At 47.2% G+C, this 16440-nt stretch overlaps 1 protein-coding gene across 3 annotated transcripts in view; it reads right to left on the reverse strand.

Moving 5' to 3' along the window:
- slc29a4a (solute carrier family 29 member 4a) overlaps window positions 1–16440 on the reverse strand; it is a 204357-nt gene that overhangs the window by 48849 nt on the left and 139068 nt on the right. For all 3 annotated transcript variants that reach the window (XM_086000349.1, XM_086000350.1, XM_086000348.1), the window contains exons 3-4: window positions 14859–14987; window positions 13386–13499 (exon numbers count right to left, since the gene is read on the reverse strand). In XM_086000349.1, coding sequence (XP_085856475.1) covers window positions 13386–13499; window positions 14859–14987 — 243 coding nt within the window. The remainder of the gene's footprint in view (window positions 1–13385; window positions 13500–14858; window positions 14988–16440) is intronic.

The raw sequence follows: 16440 nt of genomic DNA on the forward strand, positions 1-16440 counted from the left end.
CGGCCTGCTATTGCTGCGTGCTGTGTTTCAGGATTACTGCCATCGATTGGATTTTTCTTGCAGTGCTCCTGTCTGGCTTGTGTCTCCTCTAATTAGATGAGTAAGAGTTTGATGTAATTATTGACCCCCCTACCTGCCGTGCCTCTAATTACTGAAAGGCAATCAATCCAGAGAATTCACCTCATCACAACTCCAAAAACAAACCTCAGAATTTTCAGAACATCGTTCAAGCTCTCTACACGCATACTATCTGGTTGCCATGGGAATAGTCATGCAAATTATTCAGCTGTTCCATTGGCTCCCAGTCTGGCAACGCCTCGGCTTTAAAGTTCTCATCCTTGTTTTCGAATCCCACCATGGCCTCTCCCCCTCTCTCTCCCCCTTTAAGACGCTCCTTAAAACCAACCTCTTTGACCAAGCTCTTGGTCACCTGTCCTAATATCTCCTTGTGTGGCTCGGTGTCAAATTATGTCTGATCACGTTCCAGTGAAGCGCCTTGGGACATTTTACTACGGTAAAGGCGCTATACAAATGCAAGTTGTTGTTGTTCCTTAGTTAATTGTACGTCTAGATTAAAGAGGAAGCCTTTTGCCTGATTAGTACATTCTCACAAACATTTTGTTCCTGATCGCTCCAATCAGAAGTACCAAGCACCGTCCAGCTCCTCTTTAATACATTCAGTAGAGTAAAGGGATGGGGACAACTGGCAGGGAAAGAAAAGAAAGACAGACTTGCATTTATATTGCGCCTTTCACGACCACCAGACGTCTCAAAGCGCTTTACAGTCAATGAAGTACTTTCGGAGTGTAGTCACTGTTGTAATGTGGGAAACGCGGCAGCCAAATAGCGCACAGCAAGCTCCCACAAACAGCAATGTGATAATGACCAGATCATCTGTTTTTCTTATGCTGGTTGCGGGATAAATATATTGGCCAGGACACCATGGATAGCTCCCCTGCTCTTCTTCGAAATAGTGCCATGGGATCTTTCAGAGCTTGGAAAGGACCAATGACGCACTTCAGGTGGTTTAATGGGCTAATGTCGTTATAGATATCTGGGCCCAGCGTAAGTGTGACAGATTGGTCACTCCACTCCTAACACCAGTGGGTTATCAGGGGTCAGGGTAGGGACAGCTCATTATGATATCCCGGCAGGTGCCACGCCAGTGTGGACATAGCTTGACCGCCCGCTAGAGATGGGGGTGGAAGGGGGGGAGGCTGGTGGTGGGGCGGGGTGGGGGGGGGGGGGGGAGGTGGAGAGTGATACACACAGCGCCAAATTGCTGCACTGGGAGGCCACCACCCCAGCCTCGGCCAGCTCATCAACCTCCTTTATGATCTCGAGAATTATTTGGCAGCATTTCTGGGGTGTTCCATGCTTGGACTCCGGAGGCAGGAATGATTGGAATTACTGCAAGGGGAAAACTCTCCCGTGGGCGCTCCCTCCTTTGATGGTAAGGACTATGGTGCAGGTCGGCGGAAGTTCCTTCCGCTGCCCCCCCATCCCCGCCCCCCCCAACCCAGACCCCATCAGAAATCCGCAGTGGCCTCTCTTTACACAAGGACATTCCCCACCATCCCCCAGTCTAAGCTGGCCCTCTCTCAGTGGAAACAAGCACGCCATTTGAGGGGCAACAGACCGCCCACGGTCTATGAGGATGACGTTCACTGAGTATAATTGAAGTGTGAATAATAACTATTGCACGGAGTGTATTCATTATTTAGCAAAATTGTACCAGAATCACAACATTTGCAGCCTTTCTTTGTAGGAATACGTAGGAAGACGTTTAATGCCACATAGGAATAAAAGATCAACAGGAATTTTTTGGTAAACGGCCAATCAGGAGCTGGGAGCCCGCGGGTGTTAGCCATGGGGGGAAGGGGGGAATCATTCAGCCGCAATGTCAGGCCGGAATCCACAAGGAGAGCTGTTCAGCTGATGTTAGCAGCTGATCTCAAGGCAAGTGGCTACATCGTGTAGTGTGTGACTGTGACAAAGGTAAACTATCTCTCCTCACCCTTCTTGACTTGTCTGCAGCCTTTGACATGGTTGACCACTCCATCCTCCTCCAACGCCTCTCCACCGTCGCCCAGCTGGGTGGGACTGCACTCGCCTGGTTCCATTCTTATCTATCTAATCGTAACCTGAGAATCACCTGCAACGGCTTCTCTTCCCGCTCCCGCATCGTTACCTCTGGTGTCCCCCAAGGATCTATCCTTGGCCCCCTCCTATTTCTCATCTACATGTTGCCCCTTGGCGACATCATCCGAAAACACAGCGTCAGTTTCCACATGTACGCTGATGACATCCAGCTCTACCTCACTACCTCTTCTCTCAACCCCTCCACGGTCTCTAAATTGACACACTGCTTGTCCGACAACCGGTACTGGATGAGCAAAAATTTTCTCCAATTAAATACTGGGAAGACCGAAGCCATTGTTTTCAGTTCCCGCCACAAACTCCGTTCCCTAGCTACTGACTCCATCTCTCTCCCTAACATCTGTCTGAGGCTGAACCACACTGTTCGCAACATTGCTGTCAGATTTGACCCGGAAATGAGCTTCTGGCCACATATCCGCAGCATAACAAAGACCGCCTGAGGAGGGAAGAGAGAAAACGGGGAATTACAGACCTGTTAGCCTCACATCAGTAGTTGGGAAAATGCTGGAATCTATTATAAAGGATGCAATAACTGGGCACTTAGAAACTAATAGTAAGTTTGGGCAGAGTCAACATGGATTTATGAAAGGGAAATCCTGTTTGACAAATCTATTGGAGTTCTTTCAGGATGTAACTAGTGGAGTAGACAAAGGAGAACCGGTAGATGTGGTGTAGCTGGATTTTCAGAAGGCCTTTGATAAGGTCCCACACAAGAGGTTGGTGAAAGAAAATTAGGGCACATGGAATTGGGGGTAATATACTAGCATGGATTGAGAATTGGTTAACAGACAGAAAACAAGGAGTAGGGATAAACGGGTCTTTTTCAGGATGGTAGGCTGTGACTAGTGGGGTACTGCTTGGGTGCCAGCTATTCACAATCTATATCAATGATTTGGATGAAGGGACTAAATGTAACATTTCCAAATTTGCTGATGATACAAAGCTAGGTGGCAGTGTCAGTTGGGAAGAGGATGTGAAGAGGCTTCAAGGGGATCTCGACAGGCTCAGTGAGTGGGCGAGAACATGGCAGATGGAATATAATGTGGTTAAATGTGAAGTTATCCACTTTGGTAGAAAAAACAGAAAGGCAGAGTATTTCCTAAATGCTGAAAGATTGGGGAATGCAGATGCTCAAAGGGACCTGGGTGTCCTTGTACATGAGTCACTGAAAGTGAATGTGCAGGTGCAGCAAGTCATTAGGAAGGCAAATGGTAGCTGGCCTTCATTACAAGAGGATTTGAGTACAGGAGTAAAGAAGTCTTACTCCAATTATATAGGGCCTTGGTGAGACCACACCTGGAGTACTGTGTACAATTTTGGTCTCCATACCTAAGGAAGGATATACTTGCCATAGAAGGAGTGCAACGAAGGTTCCCGAGATTGATTCTTGGGAAGGCGGGACTGTCGTATGAGAAGAGATTGAGTAAACTAGGCCTGTATTCTCTTGAATTCAGAAGAATGAGAGGAGATCTCGTTGAAGCATATAAAATTATTACAGGGCTTGATATGGTGGATGCTGGGAGAATTTTTCCCTTGGCTGGGGAGTCTAGAACCAGGGGCCAAGCTTCAGGATAAAGGGTAGGCTATTCAGGACTGAGATGAGAAGAAATTTCTTCACACAGAGGGTGGTGAATCTTTGGAATTCTCTACCCCAGAGGGCTGTGGAGGTTCAGTCATTGGGTATATTCAAAACAGAAGTCGATAGATTTCTGACTAGTAAAGGCATCAAGGGATATGGCGATAGGGCCGGTGAATGGAATTGAGGCAGAAGATCAGCCATGATCTCATTGAATGGCGGAGCAGGCTCGAGGGGCCGAATGGCCTACTCCTGCTCCTAATTTTTATGTTTTTATGTACTTCCACCTCCATAAAATCGCCCATCTCTGCCCTTGCCTCAGCTCTTCTGCTGCTGAAACCCTCATCCATGCCTTTGTTACCTCTAGACTTGACTATTCCAACGCACTCCTGGCTGGCCTCCCACATTCCACCCTACGTAAACTTGAGGTCATCCAAAACTCGGCTGCCCGTGTCCTAACTCGCACCAAGTCCCATTCGTCCATCACCCCCTGTGCTCGCTGACCTACATTGGCTCCCGGTTAAGCAGCGCCTCGATTTCAAAATTCTCATCCTTGTTTTCAAATCCCTCCATGGCCTCGCCCACCCTCTCTCTGTAAACTCCTTCAGCCCCACAACCCCCCCGAGATATCTGCGCTCCTCTAATTCTGCCCTCTTGAGCATCCCTGATTATAATCGCTCAACCTTTGGTGGCCGTGCCTTCTGTTGCCTAGGCCCTAAGCTCTGGAATTCCCTGACTAAACCTGTCTGCCTCGCTACCTCTCTTTCCTCCTTTAAGACGCTCCTTAAAACCTACCTCTTTAACCAAGCTTTTGGTCACCTGCCCTAATTTATCCTTATGTGGATCGGGGTCAAACTTTTTGTCTTAAAATACTCCTGTGCAGCGCCTTGGGACGTTTTACTACATTAAAGGCGCTATATAAATACAAGTTGTTGTTGTCCTTTCTTATTCTGGCTGCAAACGTACACAGCTCCCCCGCCCCCACCACCCCACCCCTGCCATAGTACCTTGTGAAGTCAATGGGCCAGTAATTCCGGTCCCAACGCGTGAGTACGGACGGGGTACTCATGCGTGGGCCCGTTGGAAGTGCCGGATTTCAGCATGCACAGCGCATGCGCGGGAAACCGGCATTTCCTCCAAGGGTTTCAGAGGTCCAACGTGTGCGCGCAGGACTCTGCGCGCACGCGTTGAACTTCCTTCTTTTTGACAGGTTTGCCCGTGTGCAAGGGCCTGAACTTTTTACACATATAAAAAGGAGGCGTAAGGACTGGATTCTTGAAGGTAAGTGGTCTATTATTTAAAATTATTACATTTTTTCCACAGCTTCATTGTTTTTAAGGACTTTACAGTAAGGTAAGTTTATTTTTAGACCCGATTTCTTAAAAAATTATTTTTTTCAAAAATTTTATTAATTGTTTAAAATAGTTTTAAAAAGTTATTTATAGTTTATTTAATTATTGGGATGTTTTTAAAATTTTTATTTAAAGTTAAACTAGTCTTTTGGGCGCCCGTACTTTTCATGAGTTTGATAGTTCTTACTATCAAACTCATGAATGAAGTTTCCCCGCCCCTGATTGGCTGCACAGTGCTCACCTGATCCCAGCCGGCACATCGCACTAACTACGCCGCTGGATCAGGCAAGCACATCGCGCCGACATCTGAACCGAGCCAGTGACAGGAATTCCAAGCAGGCCCAGGCTTCAGATGTCGGCACGCCGGGTGAGTGCACATCGGGGGCTTGCACGCGCGGCAACCACCCGATCCTAATTTCTGGCCCATTGAGTCACTGGATACCGTGTTAGTTCAGCCTATATTATGTAGTGTATGTACTTTGCAGAAGGAACTATATTCTGCAGCCCCTGTATACTGCAGTACCAGTAGTGACCACCCCTGTATATAAGCCTGTGTAGTAACTTTGCATAGTTAGTTTCCCATTTGTCTCCACTCAGTAAAGACCTGTTATAACCAACTCCTGCAGTCCGTGTCTCAATTACACACGGACATAACACTGGCGATGAGCAGATTCGAACTTACCTACAATCTGTACCACCTCATGGGGATCCATCCCTGAAGCGAAGTTGTCAGAGGTCGAGGCCAGAAGGAAGAAAGAAAAAAAAACAAACAGAAGAAACGGGCGTCGACCGTGGGCAACCGCCTCTGATTCATCAGAGTTGAAGATTTGCAGGAGAGGCTGTCGAGAGCGGGGCTTGGTTATCCTGTTGATGGTGTTCCAGCTAATCGGGCTGGTGGCAGGTAGTACACTGATCCTTCCTGGGCTGCGGCGGGCTAGAGCTCGATCAGGTGGCTTTTCTACGGGGCCGAGCAGCGTTGTCGGGAAGAGGAAAGGGAGAGAGAGGGTGGAGCACACAGGGCGCGGCCGGTGCTACGAAGCCGGGCAGCGTACAGACCCGAGAAGAGGGAGGAAAGTGTCCCGTAGGGTTGCTCCGACGACGGGAAAATAAAGAAATTAGAAGCGCAGAAAGCCGCGAGGAGCTGCAGTTTGCCACGGGAACCGCGGAGAGTGGCGTTAGCAGCAGCGTGGGGGGGAAGTGCGCGAAGACCATAGGGCATCGCCATCAAGGCATAAAACGCCAGCGACAGCGCCAGCAGCAGCGGAGAAGACGGAAAGCGTGGGAGGCGCCATTTTGTTAAATTGGGGAAGAAGGCAAAGCGCGGGAGGCGCCATCTTAGATTTCCAAGATGCCGAAGACTGGCAGTATCACTGCCTTCGATAATGCAATAGAAGATTGGACCACGTATGTGGAAAGAGTCGAAGTATATTGCGAGGCAAACGAAGTAGCCGATGAGAAAAAGGCATCGGTACTACTAAACTTAATGGGCACAAGAACGTACGGCCTATTGCGGAACCTGATTACTCCAGCCAAACCGATGGCGAAGAGTTTTAACGAAATTGTTCATATCCTACAGGAACACCTAAATCCTACACCGCTGCTGATAGCAGAAAGATTTAAATTCCACAGGAGAAGTCAGCATAAAGATGAGAGCAATGCTGATTACCTTACGGAACTACGCAAGCTATCAAAGCACTGCCAGTTCGGAGCAGGACTGACAGATACTCTACGGGACAAATTTGTCTGTGGACTCCTGAGTGAAGGAACCCAGAAGAGGTTACTCTCAGAGAAAGAGCTGACGCTAGATAAGGCTTTCAGTGTGGCAGTATTGTATGAAGCAGCAGCAAGGGGAGCTGCGGAAATGCAGCAAAAGACACAGGAATACGGCACCCACGAAATGACACGGGATTTGAAAAATGTTATCGCTGCGGCAGAACAAACCATGACCAGAAGGACTGCTGGTCCAAGGACAAAATATGCAGGCAATGCGGAAAGATGGGACACATTGCACGAATTTGCAGATCTGGAAAGAAGACTAACGACAACAAAAAGGCTACTAATGAACAGTACAGGAAAGTACAAAAGATGACGGACAGTAGTTCCGAAGGCCAGATGAGCGATAGTGAATCTGGGAACAAGAGACTAAGCTGTCTCAAACTTCACAACGTAATCGCAAAAGAGGATCACTGAACTATTTGGGTCACCCTCACGATAGCAGGGTCCCAAGTCAAAATGGAATTGGATACAGGATCAGCCCTGACCGTCATGAATCGACGAGACTACGAGCAGCTATTCTCACATACCCTTGAAAGAGACATCCATTGTCTTGAAGACGTATACGGGGCAAAAAGTATACCCCAGAGGGAAAATAAGGGTGCCTGTCGAATACAACGGCAAGGAAATACAGAAATTGTATCTGTACATACTGCAAGATGCTGGACCACCATTATTGGGACGTGAATGGATCAGAAAGATAAGTTTAGACTGGCACTCCATTCAGGCACTGACGGTGGCTGGTAAAAAAGATGACGACAGCACACCTGGACGATTGTCAAACATCTTAGCTAACGCCAAAGAGGTATTTCAACAAGAACTGGGAACTCTTAAAGGCGTAACCGCCTCGATAAAAATAGAAGAGAATGTAATTCCCAAGTTTTTCAAAGCAAGACCGGTACCATATGCAATTCGCCCAGCCGTCGAGGCAGTGCTGGAGAATCTGGAGAATGCAGGCGTGTTATCTAAGGTAGACTGGAGCGAGTGGGCGACACCCATCATTCCTGTCATGAAGAAAACGTTAAACAATAAGTCTGAGGAGCCAAGGAAGGTTCGCATCTGTGGGGACTTCAAGGTGACGGTGAACCCAGTCCTTCACACAGTACAATATCCACTCCCGAGGATAGAAGATATTTTCGCCTCACTATCTGGAGGGAAGCGTTTTACAAAAATTGACCTAGCACAAGCATATTTGCAGATGGAGGTTGAAGAACCCTCTAGGAAGTATCTCACAATAAACACTCACAAAGGTCTTTACCAGTATAATCGACTGGTATTCGGAGTAGCATCAGCTCCGGCGATATGGCAAAGAGCGATGGAACAAGTCCTGCAAGGGATTCCGGGGGCTCAGTGTTACTTGGACGACATCCTAGTGACAGGTGAAGATGGGGTGGAGATGCCGGAGTTGGACTGGGGTGGACAAATGTAAGAAATCACACAACACCAGGTTATAGTCCAACAGCTTTATTTGAAATCACAAGCTTTCGGAGCGCTGCTCCTTCTTCAGGTGAAGTGGAGAAATGCATAAAGACACAGCTTATATAGTCAGAGAATCATGTCAGATGTTTACAGGTAACCTTTCCAACTGCCATTTATCACACCTCGGCAGAGAGATAATCACAGCAGTCAAAGGTGTGAATGGTGTCCAAACAGGTCAGTCAGGGAAACATTACATCAAAGAACAATGAGGTGGGGTCACAAGGGGTCAAATATTGCAGATGCTGGGGTCTGTATGAAAAACAAAAAACATTTTTTTTGGCTGGAAATCACAGCAGGTCCAGCCGCATCTGTGTAGAGAGAACAAGCTGATGTCGACTCGAGTCTGGATGACCCTGCATCAGGTGGGGTTACATGTAGCGTGACATGAACCCAAGATCTCGGTTAAGGCCGTCCTCATGGGTGCGGAACTTGGCTATCAGTTTCTGCTGATTCGGCTATCAGTTTTCGAGCAGAAACTGATAGCCAAGTTCCGCACCCATGAGGACGGCCTTAACCGAGATCTTGGGTTCATGTCACGCTACATGTAACCCCACCTGATGCAGGGTCATCCAGACTCGAGTCGACATCAGCTTGTTCTCTCTACACAGATGCGGCTGGACCTGCTGTGATTTCCAGCCAAAAAAAATGTTTTTTGTTTTTCATACAGACCCCAGCATCTGCAATATTTGACCCCTTGTGACCCCACCTCATTGTTCTTTGATGTAATGTTTCCCTGACTGACCTGTTTGGACACCATTCACACCTTTGACTGCTGTGATTATCTCTCTGCCGAGGTGTGATAAATGGCAGTTGGAAAGGTTACCTGTAAACATCTGACATGATTCTCTGACTATATAAGCTGTGTCTTTATGCATTTCTCCACTTCACCTGAAGAAGGAGCAGCGCTCCGAAAGCTTGTGATTTCAAATAAAGCTGTTGGACTATAACCTGGTGTTGTGTGATTTCTTACAGGTGAAGATGACAGTGAACACCTTGCCAACCTAGAGCAGGTGCTCACTAGACTAAGAGAACATGGGCTACGAGCCAATCGCCCCAAGTGCGAGTTTTTTAAGAAACAGATATTGTATTGTGGCCACGTGATTGATGAAGAGGGGTTACATAAGTTCCCTGACAAAATTGAAGCGGTAGTTAAGGCTCCAGCGCCTGAAAATGTGTCGCAACTGAGGTCATTCCTCGGATTGGTGAATTACTACCATAAGTTTTTGCCGAATTTGTCCACAATTCTGCACCCACTCAATGCCCTACTACAAACTGGAGTAACATGGAAATGGAGCGATGAATGTAAGCGGGCCTTTCAGAAGAGTAAAGACCTAATCACTTCAAGAGAAGTATTGGCTCACTACAACCCATCACTACCGATAAGACTAGCGTGTGATGCGTCTCCCTCTGGCATTGGAGCGGTACTGTCACATAAATTCCTTGATGGTTCAGAGAGGACGATAGCTTTTGCGTCACGCTCGTTAACTTCAGCCGAGCGTAACTACACCCAGATTGACAGAGAGGCCCTCAGCCTGGTGTGGGGGGTGAAGAAGATCAATCACTACCTGCACGGTCAGAAATTTACTCTACTAACTGATCATCAACCTCTTGTCTCCATTTTCAACCCTCAGAAGGGCGTCCCGATAATGACAGCACAACGGCTACAGAGGTGGTCCCTTTTCCTAGGGGCACACCAATATGACATCGAGTACAAAGGAACTAAACAGCATGGGAATGCTGATGGATTGTCGCGCCTACCGTTGCCGACGGTGGAAGAAGCACCTGCAGTGGATCCAGTGGAGATATTCCACTCGACCATAGTCGAATATCTACCTGTGACGAATGCAAACATAGAAAAGGAAACACGAAATGACCCGACACTCTCCTGGGTCTATGATTTAACGGTGAAGGGATGGCCAGCACATGGTGAACCACTGTTGCCAGCATTCTCACCGAGAAGAGAACAGCTGTCAGTGTGCAGAGGAACCTTGATGTGTGGATCCAGAGTAGTAATTCCACCCAAATTGAAGGATAGAGTGTTCAATGAGCTTCATGAGGGTCATCTGGGAGGGGTAAAAATGAAGAACTTAGCCAGAGCGTTTGTGTGGTGGCCGGGAATCGATAGAGAAATCGAAGAGATGACCAAGAGCTGTACAGGATGCCAGAAGGTCCAAAACGCCCCACCACAAGCCCCTCTACATCCATGGGAGTGGCCCTCATCTCCATGGCAAAGGGTGCACATTGATTTTGCTGGTCCATTTATGGACTCGATGTTTTTAATTGCGGTGGATGCACATTCAAAGTGGCCAGAGGTAATAAAAATGTCCTCAACCACCACAGAAAAAACTATCACAGTCTTACGAACAATATTCGCCAGAAATGGGCTGCCTGAACAGATTTGCTCCGACAATGGACCACAGTTTGTGTCTGAAGAGTTCCGGAGGTTCTTAAAGAACAATGGTGTTAAGCATTACACATCCGCCCCATATCATCCAGCCACCAATGGATTGGCTGAGAGGTTCGTTCAAACATTCAAGAAGGCTATCAAGGCAATGTGTAATGAAGATATACCCCTACAACACAAGATGGATAACTTCTTGTTTGCCTACCGGAATGTGACACATGCGGTTACCAACCAAACTCCAGCCATGATGTTCTTCAATCGAAGACTACGATGCCGCTTGGATTTGGTCAAGCCAAACATCAGAAGAGATGTGGAGAACAGGCAGTTTCAGAATATGAATGAAAGGCCGACCAGGAGTTTTAAGATAGGTCAACCAGTTTTGGCCCGGGACTACCGCACAGAGAAATGGCAGCCATGAACGATCTGCACACGGCAAGGACCTCTAATGTATACCGTGGACATTGGAGAGAGCATTGTAAGACGCCATGCTGACCAGATTCTAGAGTCACTGGAAAACGTCAATTCCACACCACGATCCGATACACCTGGTGATGAAACCGAAGTACCAATTGCATCTACCTCAGAATCGGGAATATTGGAAGCAGACGAACCAAACAACGACGTTGATTCCGAATCAACTCTGCCAGAAGAACCTGATACTCCAAAGAGGCGTTATCCAGACAGAATCAGGAAGCCTCCTCAAAGACTGAACTTATAATTGCTTAACTTCAGCTAATGTGTATGACAACTGTAATTGTAAATATGTTATTCAATTATTAATCGAATGTTATGTACTGTTTAGCTAAAAGGGGAGGAATTGTAGTGTATGTACTTTGCAGAAGGAACTATATTCTGCAGCCCCTGTATACTGCAGTACCAGTAGTGACCACCCCTGTATATAAGCCTGTGTAGTAACTTTGCATAGTTAGTTTCCCGTTTGTCTCCATTCAGTAAAGACCTGTTATAACCAACTCCTGCAGTCCGTGTCTCAATTACACGCGGACATAACACATTATACATAGAAACTGAGAATGATCAGCGGTAGTAAAGCGGTAGTAGTGCTCGTTTGTTTCTCGATTGGCTCCTGGGAAATTTCAGCCAATCAGAAAGAGCGTGACAACATTGTTTTGTGCAAGTGTGATGTGTTCCACTAAGACTTTTATGATACAATAACATATATTTTACATATAAATAGATGAATATCCTAATTTAAGTTCTTAATACTCTGGAAGAGTTTGCACTGTTGTATTGCGTTACCACACCCCCCGCACACGCAACACCAATGGCCCCAAGGAAATTCGGGACCCTGTTGTCTAGGATTCTGAGTGAGGGGGCATCAGGGAATTCTTGTGTGGAGAGAGAAAAACATATACAAAAGAAAAATACTGCGGGTGTTGCGAATCTGAAATAAAAACAGTAAAATGCTGGAAATGCTCAGCAGGTCAGGCAGCTTCTGTGGAACGAGAAACAGAGTTAACGATTCAGGTCGATGACCTTTCGTCAGAAGCTCAACGTAAGCTCGAGGAGCAGCACCTCATCTTTCGATTAGGCACTTTGCAGTCTTCTGGACTCAACATTGAGTTCAACAATTTCAGACCATAACCTCTGCCCCTATTGTTTCACATGGCAGCTGTCGATCATTCTGCCATCGCCATTTACACTTCATCTAGACTCATCTTTTGTTTCTTAACTTGTCCCATTACCATCTCCTTTTGCCTTGCACCATCATCCCTTTTGTCTCTTAATCTCTCCTGCCTTCCATCCTATCACAGAGAAAAACATATGTTGTGTCATGGTTCATACGTGAGGGAAAGTTTGCACCCATCTGCATCCGAGCCCTCCAATCTACTCAACACCTTTACTCGCCCTGCTTAGTCAAAGTTAGTAACAATAAAGCGGACCGACTGACCATTTAACAGCAACTTCCTCATAGAAACAGAGAAGATAGGAGCAGGAGTAGGCCATTCGGCCCCTCGAGCCTGCTCCGCCATTTAATGAGATCATGGCTGATCATCCAAACTCAGTCCCCTGTCCCTGCTTTCTCCCCATATCCCTTGAACCCCTTAGCCTTAAGAAATATATCTAACTCCTTCTTGAATATATTTAATGAATTGGCCTCAACTGCCTTCTGTGTGGCAGAGAATTCCACAGGTTCACCACTCTCTGGGTGAAGAAATTCCTCCTCATTTCTGTCCTAAATGGCTTACCCCTTATCTTTAGACTGTGACCCCTGGTTCTGGACTCCCCAGCCATCGGGAACATCCTTCCTGCATCTAGTCTGTCTAGTCCTGTTAGAATTTTATAAGTTTCAATGAGATCCCCTCTCATTCTTCTATGCTCCAGTGAGTATAAGCCCAATCGACCCAATCTCTCCTCATACGTCATTCCTGCCATCCCAGGTATCAGCCTGGTGAATCTTCACTGAACTTCCTCCATGGCAAGAACATCCTTCCTCAGATAAGGCGACCAAAACTGCACACAATACTCAATACATTGTCCCAGTCTACCGCTCAATGCACCTCATAATTGAGTGCACTCCGATGTGAGATATTGGAAGCAGCTTAACATCTAGCAAGCATCGTGCTCAGTGGCACTATGTTTTTTTTTAGCCGCAACGTCCCGTTGGACCTTCTGCACTTACCAACAGTGATGCGGGTGTGCAAGCTGAGGAGCTCCACCAATGCATTGTTTAATATCACAGCCGCCAAAGCAACGAGGATGTACGTGAGACTCATGTCAAACACAATGGATGTCCCTGCACGAGAACAAAAATACAGCAGCTGTAAATCCTTTCATCTGCAGCTGCCCGACAAATCAAAAACAAACAATCACAAGGCAGACGGTACAACGTTTCTCTCGTGTTGTCACTGCAGCATGAAATCTGAGAACGACTGAGATCCATTTTATACTTGATCATTCTTCTTCCAGAGGTTGATACTTCTATAAGGTGGGGGCGGAGATGGCAAAGGAAAGAGAAATGGAAAAGGTAGAAAGGAAAGAAAGAAAGAAAGACTTGCATTTATATAGCGCCTTTCATGACCACCGGGCGTCTCAAGGCGCTTTACAGCCAATGAAGTACTTTTTGAAGTGTAGTCACTGTTGTAATGTGGGAAATGCGGCAGCCAATTTGCGCACAGCAAGCTCCCACAAACAGCAACGTGATAATGACCAGATAATCTGTTTTTTGTTATGTTGGTTGAGGGAGAAATATTGGCCAGGAGGAGGAAGGCAGAGCGGTGAGTGGGAAAGAGAGGGGGAAAGAAAGAGAAAAATACAAAGTGCGAGAGAAAGACAGAAAAATGTGTGAGAGAGAAAGATACAAGGAGAGAGGAGGAAAGGATGGAGAGAGGAAAAGCGATTAAGGTGTTGAGTATAAAAACAGAGTTTGCATTTGAAAGTTTCATAGCACCGAATACAATGCCAAGCTGATTAATTTGCCAATGCTGTAAACACAAGACTTTCCGATTGTGGAATCGCACACGGCAGGAACGTACATCAGGAAATTAAAATGAAAGTATGGAAAACCACGGGCTGGGGCGCGCGATTCCCTGACACACGCTTCTGGTGGCTTCACAGAGGCAGGAAATCTCCCGCCTGTTCTTTCATCATGAAAAGCAAAACGTCAATTCACTGACACAGCGGTGAGCATCTTTTATTAAAACTAATCCCATAATTGTTTTAAGCTGAATTGGAGTGGTTTAACAGCCCTCACCCTTTCTTATATTCTATTTCTCTGTTCCTGTGGGACGGCAGCAGATTTTGAATTTTGCCCCCTAATTGTGCTTTTTGTGTCAGCGGCACTATGGTTCGAGCTGGCATCAGAGCCCAGCCCCACCAGCTGAAGTCCACACAGCCGCATTTTCCAGCCAGGGTCACTGGACGGAGGTCAGTAACAGGAATCCTAGCGGATTTTTCCCTCCGTGGGGCTGAGGCCAATTGAAGTACCCTGGCCAAGATCAACTAAGAGCACAGACTGGCGATCCAACCAGGTGCCTTCCTGATCTAGATAACTTGGCGTTGCACGAGGCAGAGACTTTGCCCATAGGCCAAGATGCTTTGGTCACTTTACATGCTTGTGCACCAGCCCTCTCCCAGTTTCTCACAAGAACGGCACCTGGATATTTTTGGTGTAGATAGTCCACATCTGTGATGAAGCTGTTGTAGGGCAGTAGAAATCCAACTCCAGCCAGGAGCATCGCAAAGTAGATGCCATGATAACTGTCCTTGGGCTGTGACTCAACGTCTGCATTGTAAAGACATCAAAAAACCCAATTAAGATCCAATCGTGAATGGCTTCCAAAGCAAGTTCTATTCTTTAAAAACCCTGACTCAAGGTGACAGATACATCCTGTTTGTTCTCCAAGCTGTGCTTGGGGCGGGAGGATGCACGGGGACTGGGCAATCTCAGCCATGTCATCACGGGTAAGAGCCAAGTTGAGTCCAGGCACCACCTTATCAAAAAAAGAGGACGCACATAGGACCATTCTCACAGCCAGATAAAGTGTTGGATCGGCAGCGGTTTGGTAGACTGTCCGTGGCCAACTATAGCCCCCCCCCGGCACTGCTACATCAACTAACTCAGCTTAGACCAGGTGTCAACCAGGGACCTATCTGATCCATGTGGCTCCGCCCCACAGCAAGTGGCGCATTCACCCACGGAGCCTTAAAAAGACAGACTGGGGAGAGTTTGAATTTCTTTTTGTTAGTTAGGGCCGATTCCACATTCTATGCAGGAAGCTTAGCCGGGAGCACATCCCAGGATACACGCTGAACACAGTTTGAGAGTTTCAGTCTACCTGGGCAGAACATTACAGGACGTGCTCCTGCAGAATCCAGCGACGTGCTCCCCTGTGAGCACCACTCCTCACTGAGAGTGCCCGATCATCCCCGATAGCGCTTTGGGAATTTTCCTTAATGCTTCCGCCTGGTAAACCAGGAGGGAAGATTCCCTGTTTGCAGCAAATATTGTAAATGTGGTGTTTGCAGTCACAGTCCCGCCAGATCTGGGCCTGTGCTTTAAGACCCACTCACCAGGGAGTGAATCCCCTCTGTGATATGCAGGCTAGTGCACCACCATCACTGTGAGATGGTCATCCCCCTCCCCCTCCAGCACCACAGTGGAGCACAAACCTCCACACAGCAAACATCTGGGTGAAACATCTGTGGACCTATAGCAGCCAGCGAGGCTGGGAGTACCAGGCAGTCTGCTACCCATTTGTGGACACCACACAAGACCCAGACAAATGTCCGAGTAAATAAGAGGGGAACCCTGGACCAACAAATGTCTCCTAATGTGCCACAAACGGAGAATGCTCCAACCCTTCAAGGGCCATCAGCGGACTCGATACCTCCTGACCCAGCAAAACCCAGGAGCCGCCACCAAATTGTCCAAACAGCACATAGGACTTGAAAGGGTAGATGCAGGGAGGATGTTTCCCCCTGGCTGGGGAGTCTAGAACCAGGGGTCACAGTCTCAGAATAAGGGGTCGGCCATTTAGGACTGAGAGGAGAAATTTCTTCACTCAGAGGGTGGTGAATCCTTGGACTTTTCTACCCCAGAGGGCTGTGGAGGCTCAGTCATTGAGTATATACAAGACAGAGATCGATAGATTTTTGGATATTAAGGGAATCAAGGGATATGGGGATAGTGCAGGAAAGTGGAGATGAGATAGAAGATCAGCCATGATCTTATTGAA

Source organism: Somniosus microcephalus, chromosome 11, assembly GCF_052327205.1.
Source record: "Somniosus microcephalus isolate GS21.2 chromosome 11, FLI_Smic_1.0, whole genome shotgun sequence".
Classification (NCBI taxonomy): Eukaryota; Metazoa; Chordata; class Chondrichthyes; order Squaliformes; family Somniosidae; genus Somniosus; species Somniosus microcephalus.